Here is a 12141-nt window from a genome sequence, read left to right as displayed (position 1 = left end):
AGGTATTGAAAAGGGATGCAGACTAAACCTTTTCCTATAGAGCTTGTAGTGAAAGCAGAGGAGTGTACTGTTTTTATATTACCCTTTCCTACAATATTATAATCTTGTAACGACCTATTTATCTTTAGCACACTACTGTAGATACTGTTGTATAGTGTAGACAGAATTGTTTGAAACAGAAAAAATACAAATTGTAAAGTAGCTGCTTACTTGGAGTTGGGGTGTTTGGTTTTCATGATTAGGTTTTTTTCCTTTCCACATGTATACGTTTTGTTTGGAAATTGGAAAACTGAGAGTACTTTCCTAGCATATTTTTGCAGACAGAATAGTTGTCATGAAAAGATCCTCTGTAAATTCTTGTAAATGGCAAGTCATGGGTTTTGCTATCCAGGCAGCTACGTGGTTACAAGTTTCTGTGCTCCCTCTGTGCTCTGGGCCTTGTGCTACTCTCAAAGACAACTATAAGCAACAAAACAATTTTTTGCAGTCTGCTGATCCAAGTAAGCATTCATCTAATGGAATTAACTGCTTGTGATGAACAGGGAATTATAAAAAGCAGGTCCCTTGTGGGTTTGCTAGTGTTTTTTTTTTCTGGTGTCTGGATGGCTACAGTTGTGCAGTTGCTGGGCTAACTGCATCTTACAGTGTTTCAGAATTTCTACTTTTCTACTGAGACACTAAGCAGAAGACATTGCATTTCGTGCTTCTGCTCTAGGAGCTACTTGTTGTACCAAAGGCAGCATATAAATGAAATAAAGATTGAAATAGGGAGAAAAGGACAAAATGAAATATTTTTGGGAGTCAGTTTAGTTTTAGGTATCCAAATTCCTAGTGAGATTTAGGAAAGGCTTTTGATTGCTTTGTCAAAAGGCCTGGCCAACCTCTGAAGAGGCAAATGCAGAGCTTTTTTTTTTCAGGTATAAATGTAATCTGAACTTTGTTACCTTGGAGGGGAAAAGGCAATTAATTGGGAAGCTTATTGGTAAACTAATAATTTCCTGTTATGCTGGTTGTGTGGGAACACATTCTAAGTTACCCTTCCCAGCTACTGTTCTTCAGACTTTTATACTATGAGCAACTGCTGTCCAAAGCTAAGGCATAGTGTAAGCCCAGTTATTTCATGAGTATACTACCCGTCATTATTATCATTACCATTAAAATCACATATGTGCATCATGTTTGTAGGAACCTTGTATAAACTTCTGGTTTTACGTAGGGTAATATTTTGATCTATATTTTTGTGTGAAATATCTGATAATGCAAATCTTTGTCTTCTCCTTATAGGCTCCTGTTAAGATAGCCGTAATTTTCAAACAGCTGAGAGTTCTTATTGAGTCTGTTTTGAAGAAGAAGCTTGAAAATCCCAAAATGTCGCTTGAAGGTAACTTATTGCTGGCATTACTGTTTGTTAAGTGGACCTTGTAGCAAATCTGAGGAATCATTAGTACACTGAAGCCTCACACAGTAGCCTGTGTGATGTGAAAGTCTCAGTGAGAGGAGTCCAGAAAGTCATTACTAACTCTGCATATATTGTGTGGCTCACCACAGATGTACAAAGATCTGCACAACTGCCATTTTAAAGGTAGTCCTGGTAACAACGTTCGAGGGTAGTGGTAGTAATGGTGAGGCATGCATCTCAAAATAGAATTGAGATTATGTGTGGAGAGTCCTAGGCATGGATGACTTACAAGTGTTATGCAAGTTGTCTCAAAATCTAGTTTAACCAATGGCATGTTGGTTCCCAGAGTAAGGGATAGCGGAGCACAATTTAAATTTTGGACACTGGACATTCAGGAGCATATTGTAAGTGAAGAAAGGGAGTTCCTGTATGCTTCTGTATCTATAGTTAACCCATGACTTTCCCAGTCTCTTTTGTGGAATATTGAAATGGTCATTGACAGTTAAGTGAATAATTTTATCGTGATGTACTCGGTACGTACCATTTGTCCTTTTGCTTGCCAAATGGTAACCACTTGTTTTGCCTTTGATTCTGGCATAGCCTAAAACATTAGAATTTTAAGTTGCTGAGAGCTAGACTTCTCTTAAAATTTTTGGTGTTTCAGGAATCAATTTTTAAGCCTGTTCTTTTTCACGTGCTGTGTTTTTTTGTTTTTTTCTTTTCTAGATGACAAGGTCTTACACATCATCAAAGAGCTGATAAAAACAGAAAACAGTAACTGAAGTCAGAAATCAGAAATGAATCAGAGCTTCAGTAATTGCAGGGGAAATTAACACACTGCAACATTAATTGGAAGTATTTAAATTCTTAGTGTGGCTGATACCAGCCACAATGGGGATAGACCATATCATTTTGCGTAGGAACAGCCTTTCTCTTCATCAGTTTAAAGATGAACATTGAATATGTTTAGCCTTTACAGTATATTTTGTGCCATTTGTCTTGACTGTATGAATGATAACTGCAAGCAGTTTCTTTTCAAAAGAGAAATGGCTGTGAACAATTCCTCTTTTTTAGCTTAATGTGCTAATCATACCATCAATACAGTGTGTACTGATGATGGAAGATTCAGTCCTGAATCTCAGCTGAGAAGAATTCCGTGTGTGCAAACAGAAGACAAATGTTTCTTATATGGGTTTCCTAAGCTATGGTTTTTGTGGGGTTTTTTGGAACTAAAATTTACGGTATTAATTTACAGTGTATACAGAGAAGTCTTAATTTTTCTGTATGATTTATATTGAGAAGATGATCTATAAGCATCAGTAAGATGATAGTATGGATTGCTGTGAACGTGTGCTCAGCAAGACTTGTACTGACCAGCAGCTTGTCCCAGAGGATGTGCCTCTTCTCACAGTTGTTCCTGTTTATCCTGATTCTTGCAACTCCTGCAACTGTAGTATATTTTGCTGTCCCTTTTTTGTATGTTAAGTTTTGCATAGTTTTTCAAGCCCCCTTCAAGGGATGATCATGTGTTTTTTCCCCCTCATTGATCAAAATTCACATTGACCCTCTTCAAGGAAAAACCAGAGAAGCTCCTAGTGGAAACTTCCATGGCGGAGTTCTCTCCTACCCTACTTGTTCACAGTGACTGGCTGTCTGTGTGATCCTTTGTTTCTTGTTTAATACTAAATAATCCTTAACTGAGTAGCTTAATGAATCAGATGGTCTCATGTTCCATCTATCCACACTATTTGTAATTATGAAGTGCACTTTTAGATTGCCAACTCAGCTTTCAAGAATAAGGAATACATTGGTGGGGAGGATTTGCTGTTAAACAGTTGGAGTCAAACAGAAACTGTCTTTACAGACAGAAGCACAGTGTAGATGACAACTTTTGTTTAATGTGAAAAATAAATTATGCAGTAGAGGTTAATCACATAGAGAACTGCACTGAGGAAACTGAGTGCATAAAAAGGCAAGATACATGGAGCATATCCAGTTACATTATCACAGTGGAACTGGTATTGCTGTCTAGCTTGTGCACATTAGCTTGCACTCAGTTTTGGAAGAAGAAAGCTGTTTGCTAAGGAGCTTTGTAGGAACAGTGATCACATCTGTTATTCTTTTATGCATTACAATAATCTAGTGGTCTTCCTGATTTCATAGGAGACAGGAAGTTACTTTTGGGGGTTTTTTACAACACCATTTAGGCAAGGAAGCATTTGAACAGAAAGTTTTGATCTTAGACCTTAAGACCTCAACTTTGCCTTCAGTATTGCCACACTGAAATCAAAACCTGCAAATTATATTCATTGAAGATATAAACTAAATCTATACCTGAACAAATTTCCTAGGTTTTGTTTTGGTTGAGATGTTTTATTTGTGTCCTTGGGAAACACAAATTAGAAAAACATCTCAGTAGCAAGTTCCTCTTTCTTTTGGTTTTGAAATTTGCAAATGAGTTGTTGGTGTTTAATGGTTAGATCCTAGGGAAAGTGTGAATTGTGTTTGAGTTCTTCTCTCTTACTCAACTGTGATGAATAAGAGGTTTTTTTCCATTTATAGGTGGTAATGTTGAAATTCAGAGGTTATTCTTTGTTTCTCTAGCATGCTCTGCTTTGTAATCTTTTAAATAAATGACTGAAATAAATTAAGGGGATATATTGTTATAACTGGGAAATTGCATGATCTGCGTGGGCAAGAGTTGTCTGCAAAACAGATTAAGGAGGTCACACTGTGGTGTACAGATGAGCACAGTTATCTTAACAAAACAAAAAACAGATGCTATGCTGGCTTTCTGCTTCTGCAGTATACATGAGCAGCTTTTGTGCCTGTACTCTTTTGGGTGGATGAACTTATATCTTTTGCTCTATTTATTTAATAAAGACTTCTGTTAACATCTTTGTGTTACTTTTTTAAAGCATTTGTCATACACAAGACCACTCAGTATCCCTGGATCTTTGTCACCATAATCTCAACTGTACTGTGCAGTATGTTCTTTTTTTTTTTTTTTTTTTTTGAAGACAGCATGTTCTGTTGGTCACTGTCCTCAGCTTGGAGAGGAGTTCCTGCTTCTGGCCATTCATGTCATAGAATTCCCACCTCCTCTCCCCTATTTTCCTTCTGTGTTGTGGGCTTTGAAGCTCGTTTCCCACTGACATATTTCCCAGTGTTTAACCCTGAAGAGTTTTTCTTTCTCCAGGTCTTTCAACATCTATAGTGCACTATAAATGCATGGTTGGAGTGCATGTTTGATTTTCCTGCATTCAGCTGTTTAAAATAGTGCTCCATTACATAAATAGTCCATGGATGGAAGTGTAACCGAGACCGATATTGCACCGTGAGCTCCAGCATTCCTGGTTAGCTTTCCTGGTGTATTTGTGCTGTTCTGGTGACCTGCACTGAAAGTGTTACTTGTGGAGAGTGTTATACAGCTACAGTGTTATAACAGCTGTTACTTGTGGTAGCTGTTATAGCTTACGAGGTTCCGAGTTGAACGTCTAGGAGCTGGAGAGATGCGGCATCTTCAGCTGGCCGCATTCGTGAGCTTACAGCACTGCTGCCTGGTTTGCTCTCCCTGCCGTGCGAGAGCGAGGAGGCCGTGGTGGGGAGGTCACAGTCCCACGGCCACTCCATCACAGCCTTCTGGCCCGAGGGCAAGCGGCAGAGAAGAGACAGACGTTTCGGTGGCTCGGATTTTGTTTTGGAGACGGTGGTCCCCTAAGTGCTCCCCGGGACGGGTGGGGCGGGGTGCCCGGGGGGCGGGCGGTGACAACTTTGGCGGCTACCACGCCGCCTAAATAGCCGGCTCCGCCGCCGGAGCGCAGCTGCCACGGCCGCCCAGCACATGGTGACGGCGGCGAGCGGGAGGCGCGACGGCACTCCGGAGCGCCGGGGGCCCGGCGGCTCCCCCGGGGGCTGCCCGCGGCGCCCGGCACGGCGGCGGCGCCTGGGGACGGGGGCGGCGGCTGTGGAGAGCGCGCAGGAGCTGCAGGCTTTCCGCGACTACGGGGAGAGCTGGTACCGCTCCCGCAAGGGGCTGGAGAGCCGCTTCCAGCCGCGGGAGCCACTCGCCCGGCAACCGCAGGTAGAGGCAGCGGGGCCGGCGGCGGGGAGCGGGCGGGGGAGTCCGGGGTCGGCCCCACCTGATCCTCACTGCCGGTGCCGTAGGTGACGGCAGAGGCACGCTGCAAGCTGGTCAGCTGGCTCATCCCCGTGCACCGGCATTTCGGGCTCTCTTTGGAGGCACTCTGCCTGGCCGTCAACATCCTCGACCGCTTTCTCGCCACCACCCCAGTAGCCGCTGACTGCTTCCAGCTCCTGGGGGTGACAGCGCTGCTCATCGCCTGCAAACAGGTAGGGCGGCCCTGGGGCCCGGCTGCCCCGCCGCCAGGGTCTCTGCAACCCCGAGGCCAGACTGAGGGGGCCACAGACAGGTCGGGCTCCGCGCCAGCTCCCTTGCGCCAGCGTCCTCACTCCTGTCCCCACTCACAGGTGGAGGTGCACCCTCCTAGGGTGAAAGAGCTCCTCGACCTCTGCTGCGACGCCTTCACCCGCCAGCAGCTCCGCAATCTGGAGTGCATCGTCTTACATCGCCTGGACTTCGACCTGGCGGCGCCCACCGTCAGCTTCTTCCTGGAGCACTTCAGCCAGGTGCGGCTGGAGGCTCGGGGCGCCGACGCGGGGGAGGCGGCGGACGCCCGGAGCCTGGCGGCGGGCGTCGCGGAGCTCAGCCTGGCTGACTATGCCTTCACCAAATACGCGCCCTCTCTGCTGGCCGCCAGCAGCCTGGGGCTGGCGGACCGGCTCCTGCGCCACCGCAGCCCGCTGGACCTGCGAGTCAGCGGTTACCCGGAGGAGCTCCTGCGGAACTGCATGGACCAGCTGCAGCTCCTGGTGTCTCTGAACGGGCGGTCGCTGTCTCTCCTCCTGCCCTCGGAGGTGGCCCAGAGGTGCCCCTGGCTTGGGAATAACCGCTGACCAGCAGGTGGTGGTGGCGACGGCTCTGGCTCGGCGTTTGTGCTCCGCAGAGTCGGTGCAGTCTGATCCACCAAGCCTTAATGACACTGGAACTTAAAAATTAGGTGGTGTTTTGCAAATGATGTTATGTATCATGTCATCTGTACAATCCCTTTGCTATATTTTTTTAAGTCCAGCATGTAAATAATTTACTGAATCTCATGTACCTTGTTATTTAATTGGAGAGTGGTCCATAAAGATAAAGTAAGGACCAACTGAATGTTGAGTAAACTCTTTTCTACTTGTTACCTCTATTCATTTACTTGCTGGTGGCGTGTCAATGCAGCCGGGAGAGGAAACACATTGGCACATAACGAATTCACCTTACCAGTTAACTCAATCCCCCACAAAATAAAGATGCCCAATAGTGTCATTGTCTGTGATGCCTATATAACTTGGATCAAAGTTACAAGATGTTTATACATCTTAAGTTATAACATACCAATATAACCTGAATCATAATTTTCTATATAATGTAATAGCTAGTATATGGTTAACTAGTTGCTTAATGCTTAAATAAATGGAAATTCGCCAGGTGAATTGTTTCAAGAATAGACAAGTGTAACTATATTGGGAAGCAGCAGGATGTACTAATAATTCACAAATGTAAAGCAAATTAGCCACAAAAGGAAGACTTTAGGCAGGTTAGATGCAGAAAGACCAAGGAACCCCATAACTGTCCATGCTCCAAAGACAAAGTCAAAAAGTTCGGATGGGAGGAAGACCTCGAGCCTTCATTGAAGAAGACCCCCCAAGACCACCTAAATTGGAGAAGCAAAAGCACAGTACAGAAGAACAATTTAAAACCGTGAGATAACATCCTGTAGATCAGTTCTGGTACATATATGATGATGTGATAATGACATAGCAATATTAAGCAATATTGCTATTACTGTATAAATATTCCACAGAACTTGACAAGGGTGCATGAGTTAGGTGGAGAAATCCTCTCACCTCCAGTGCTGCAATAAACAAATACCAGCTCTATAGACACCAGTCTATGGGGTTTTATTTCTAGTCATTGGGCATCACCCGTTTCAAACTGTACCCGTTGTCTTGGTCATGACTCGGGAGAAAAAAAAAAAAATAGATGGCCTGATATCAGTGTAGGAAAACAGAGTGTGGAATAATAACAACAGCTGGGTTTATTTGTTTGTTTAGTTTTCTAGCAGGTCTATAATCCAGATGCACTCTCCTGAGTAGGTTGACACATTCAAGCGCAGAAAATAGTGTTGTAAAGTAATTAATGTTCTTCATTTTTATTTGTGCACAAAAATGGTGGTAAAAGACCTCACAAACACCTAGAGCTGCCCAGGGAGCGCTCACCTTTCAGCGCAGGGGGCACCCGGACGCCTGGCGGCGCTCCAAGTCCTGCCTGCCGCCAGGTGTTGAGGCAGAACAAACAAACCTTGCCCACGTTGCTGTTACAGAAAATGCCTACAAGATCACCACGGGCAAATAAGGGGCAGCTGATCCTCCGCCAACCCCGTCGGTGATTTCAGCTGGACTTGCCGTAGCAGCGGGTGGGACCCTCTCCCGGTAGGGGGATCGGTACATTCAAGATGCCACGAGCGGTTTTTTTTCTCCCACACAACACAACCCCGTCCCCCGACCCCCGTGTCTTTCAACGCAGACGGCCCCTACCCCTGTAAAGACATTTAAGAAACATCATAATAAAAACCAGCCCAGACCCCAAGCTGCCGCTCGCACTGCCCGGCAGAGACCCGCGGCGGTGAGCGCGGCACCGAGGTGCTGGGGGGACGGCCGGCCGCGGTCCTCGAGTTTCCCTCCGGGACAGCCCCCCGGGCCCGCCCAGGCTCCGCGGGCGCGGGGAAGGGTTCCGCGGGCGCGGGAGGCGGCGGCGCGGCCCGGGGCGGCGGCGGGAGGTTTCGGCGCCCCGGAGGAGTGAAGGCGGGCGGGCAGGCCCCGCCATGGCCGCGGCCCCCCGCGCCCCTGCTCGCAGGGCGGCGCCGAGCGGGACGCGGGGCGGAGGGCGCCCAGCGGCACCGGAGCCGGAGCCGAGGCCGAGGCCGGGGCCAGCATGGAGCGGGACGGCCGCCGCCGAGCGTTCGGCAGCATCTGCCCCAACACGGTCCAAGGCCCCACCGCCCGCCTAGCCAAGAAGCCGGCCCGGCCCGGCGGGGGCACGTCGTGGACGCCCCCGGCCGCGCTGGGTCCCCGAGCTCCCCCGCCCCGTCCGCGCCGCAGCGGCGCCTCGCCGGCCCCCGCCGCGCCCGCCTTCGGTGAGTCAGCCTGCGGCGGACAGCCTTAACCCCCAGGCGTGTACCCTTCCCCGTTCCTCCTTCTGCGCTCCTCTGATGTCCCCCACCCTGCTGCCCAGCCCTGCATCTCCCGGCCATGGCACCCCCACCTTACCCTCCACTCTGCTCCCCCAGCAATGTGTCCTGGCCATGACCCGCCTTGTATCCCTGGTGCCTTTGCACCCTGTTTCCCAGCCCTGCATTCCCTGGCCATGCACATCGAAGATGTCCCCCAGCTGTGCTCCTCATTTTGCCGTGCCCCCCTGGCTATATCCACCCCTGCCCGTGCTACTCACCTCTGTCTCTGTCCCCAGTGCTCAGCACCATCAACTGGCAGGATTTGGCAGCCTCTGCCCCCATCCTTCCCACCACCCCAGTTGGCCCTGTGACCCTGCAGCAGGTAAACCTACTGTTCAGAGCAGCCTAGGCTGCACTTGGCACATGGAGGGTTAGCTCTCTCAAGCCGATGGATGCTGGCATCTCCCCTAGCCTCAGGTTTCCCACCCGTGAAATGGGCACAGCAAAGGACAGCATCTAGACAGATGGGTTATGGGCAAGTGGCAAGGGGTTGGTGACTGGGGGTGCTGGAGCTGTGATAAGGTGCTGAGCACAGGCAGCAGACACTGTTGAAACAGTATGGGCAGTAATATGGGCAGGTCTGAGGCCTGGACCCTGCTGACTGGATCATTTTCTTCACCCCTGCCAGGGTCCCTGCTTCCAGGATGGGCCGGAGTTTGATTTCCAGGAATTCAGAGATACTGTCAGTGATTTTATATCTGGCAAGTAGATATTTTTCCTTACCTGAGCCAAATGTACCTGCATGTGCACATCTGCAGTCATGCTGATTCAGTCTCATCTCTTTTTTTGCATTAATTTTGGAATTTTGGATGCCCACTCACTACACGTTTGTCCCACCATAAGACAGTCTGCGTGGCAGTGCATTACTGCACACCTCCTTAGAGACCTGAGCTGTCACTGAGCTTTCTCCCGCAGGAGACAAATTAAATCCAAACAGATTTAGGGTGCACAGCTGTCACAGTAGAGTAAAAGCACTTCAGGACATACCAGAGGTGTGCTGGGAACAAGCATTAATACTTCCATTTAACACTTGTGGCTATTCCTTCCAGATGTATCCACCTTAATGCCACCACCACCGGATTGTACAAACTATGATTTCTCACTTGGTGAGGAGGTGACTTTTGGCCCCTGCACCCCACAGCTGCAGAGTAGCGTGTTGGTGCAGGTGCCCCCACAGCACCTGTCTTTTCCCGAGCCGTGCTGGAGGCACCTGGCAGACCAGCGCCAGAAAGCATTAGGAGATGCCCTGGAAGCAAACAACCAGGTAGGGAGCCCAAAGCCTTCCCCCATCTGCACTGGGTTTGTTCTGTCACATCCTGCTGAGGCAACTGCAGGGCCCTGGTGTGCAGCATCCCCCGGCCCCTGGCCAGTGGGGCTGTCTCAAACACCCCTTTCCCCATTTGTCCTTTGCAGCTGCAGGAGACCCTCACACAGAGGCAGGAAGAGCTGGTGACACTGCGGGAGAGCAACGTGCAGCTAAAGGAGCTGGCAAGCCAGGCCAGGCAGCTGGCCGCTGTCCTTGACGTGAGTGCTGCTCACCATCTGGCCTGGCTGCATCATGGCACAGCTGGTCACTCGGGGAGAGCGTGATGTCGGGTGCGGAGGGGAATAGGGTGCTGGGTGAAGCAGCACGGGGTGGGGCAGAGCCTGGGAGAGATGTGGAATGGGATTGTGCAGTGTGGGGTTGTGGGAGTTGTGTGATGGAGGACAGGGTGGTGTGGAGTGGACGAGGTGGGGCAGGGCAAGGTGGATTGGTAGGGTGTGGGGTGAAGCAGGGCAGTGGGGAGTCAGCGTAGTACGGTTCGGGGCAGGGCAGTGAGGTGTGGGAGGGGGCCGTGCGGTGTGGCATGGAGCAGTGGGGCACAGAGCGGTGCGGAACAGGACGGGCCTGTGCGGTGCAGATCTTGGAACTCGCGCTTCTTCTCGCCGGCAGACGCTGATGCTCCCGCAAAGCGCCGACGGGACAGTCCTTCCTCCTCCTCCTCTTCATCCTTTACCTCCTTCTCCCGCCTCCAGTGCCTCGGCCGGGACCGGCCTGGAGGATGCGGAGGGCGTGGACGCCATGCTGCGGGCCGTGTCGGAGAAGTGCCGCGCCGCCCTGCGAAGCCTGGGTGGTAGCCCGGGACACAGGTCGGGGGACAGCCCCGGGGGCAGCCCGGGACACAGCCCGGGAGGCAGCCCCACAGCCAAACGCCCGCGGCCGGGCCCGCGCCTGCACGGCGCCTTCCGCGGGCTGCGCACCGGCCGCGCCGCTCCGCGCCCGCCCGGCGGGGAGCTGGAGGGCGGCGGCAGCCTGCGGGCGGCGCTGGGGGAGGCGGGCTCCATCCGCACCCTAGCCTTCCCGCAGGGGAACGCCTTCACCCTCCGCACCGCCGCCGGCGGGCACCGCTTCCGATGGGTGCCGCGCTGACAGCCCCGCGGCTCCGGGCACCCGTGTCCCGGGCAGGGCGGAGCGGGGCCTCTGCAGCCCGAGGATGGCAGCGCACCCCACCCGACGGCACGCTCCCCGTTTTCTCTTGGAAAAGGAGTATTCGCGCTTTCCGCCCCGCTGTCGGAGAAGCGACGGGACGAGAGCGGCAGAGGCCGCCGTGCCTCAGCCAGAGTCCTGCCCCGCAGGCTTCGTACGCGGTGCCGCCGTGGCTCCTCGGCTGGCAGCTTGCCATCAGTAGTTTCCTAATGACTGTAATGAAAATCGAAATTAAACGAAGATCTGCCCGGTTTTATCCAGAGGATTTTAGTCACCCGAGCAGACAAGCGTAGGTGGCAGGACAGTGGCTGAAGTTGGCCAGTATGAAAGCAGTGTCATCGTCCCAGGTGGTTAAACACGACGCAGGTGGTCTATCGTGGAATTTTACACCCGCAATGTTTACAAAGTGCATTTGTACCGTTCATGTGTGCAACTGTATGTGTGTATTTGTATTCGTTATGATGATTAAATAGTGCCTAAAATTGCCATTTTATTTGTACAGATTTGATGTAGACTTCATTTTGCATCACGAGCAATATATTTATAAAATGCATATTTATTTTCATTAGAGGAGATAGCAGAAAGTATCTCTGATAGAATAGAGATAGAAAGTTTTAGAATAAACATGCTGCTTTTAACATCCAGTGGTACTAACTTAGGTAAAGAGAAAACTAAAGAGTAATGTTAAACTATTCTGAATGGATACATTTCCTTTCACCCACTAGTTTGAAAGCTGAGCCACTAATAAGACTCATGAAACAGTACCTGATATTTTTATATTTCTGTGGCATGCAAGTGACACACTGCTCCACCCAGGGTAGAGATTTTCTCCCTGTGAAGTTATTGTTTTTTCAGTATCATTGCATGGGTCCACGCACATTAACAGCAGTCCAACTGTGACAGGCTTGTGTGATGGTTAA

The 12141-nt window shown here is 49.9% G+C and overlaps 3 protein-coding genes across 5 annotated transcripts in view; all 3 read left to right on the top strand.

Annotated features, from left to right (window-relative positions):
- Positions 1-4295, top strand: part of DHX29 (DExH-box helicase 29) — a 35837-nt gene extending 31542 nt beyond the window's left edge. For all 3 annotated transcript variants that reach the window (XM_066181152.1, XM_066181151.1, XM_066181153.1), the window contains 2 exons: positions 1285-1381; positions 2126-4295. In XM_066181152.1, coding sequence (XP_066037249.1) covers positions 1285-1381; positions 2126-2181 — 153 coding nt within the window. In that variant the 3' untranslated portion in view covers positions 2182-4295. The remainder of the gene's footprint in view (positions 1-1284; positions 1382-2125) is intronic.
- A 536-nt stretch (positions 4296-4831) lies between these two features.
- Positions 4832-7361, top strand: CCNO (cyclin O). Its single transcript, XM_066182355.1, is given in 5 exon segments — positions 4832-5073; positions 5075-5194; positions 5196-5483; positions 5567-5752; positions 5891-7361. Coding segments are annotated over 5 exon segments (1242 nt in total). The 5' UTR covers positions 4832-4911; the 3' UTR covers positions 6377-7361.
- A 1095-nt stretch (positions 7362-8456) lies between these two features.
- Positions 8457-11164, top strand: MCIDAS (multiciliate differentiation and DNA synthesis associated cell cycle protein). The gene is made up of 6 exons (XM_066182354.1): positions 8457-8658; positions 8991-9076; positions 9383-9455; positions 9804-10018; positions 10168-10278; positions 10688-11164. Exons 1-6 carry the CDS (start codon positions 8457-8459, stop codon positions 11162-11164), a joined length of 1164 nt encoding a protein of 387 aa, XP_066038451.1.
- The last annotated feature ends 977 nt before the right edge of the window (positions 11165-12141 follow it).

The sequence above is a fragment of the Chamaea fasciata genome, unplaced genomic scaffold (genome assembly GCF_029207755.1).
Source record: "Chamaea fasciata isolate MVZ Bird 193981 ecotype frontalis unplaced genomic scaffold, bChaFas1.0.hap1 SCAF_4, whole genome shotgun sequence".
NCBI classification, from domain to species: domain Eukaryota; kingdom Metazoa; phylum Chordata; class Aves; order Passeriformes; family Sylviidae; genus Chamaea; species Chamaea fasciata.
Note: the sequence above shows the minus strand (reverse complement) of the source record. Positions and strands in the feature narration are given on the sequence as shown.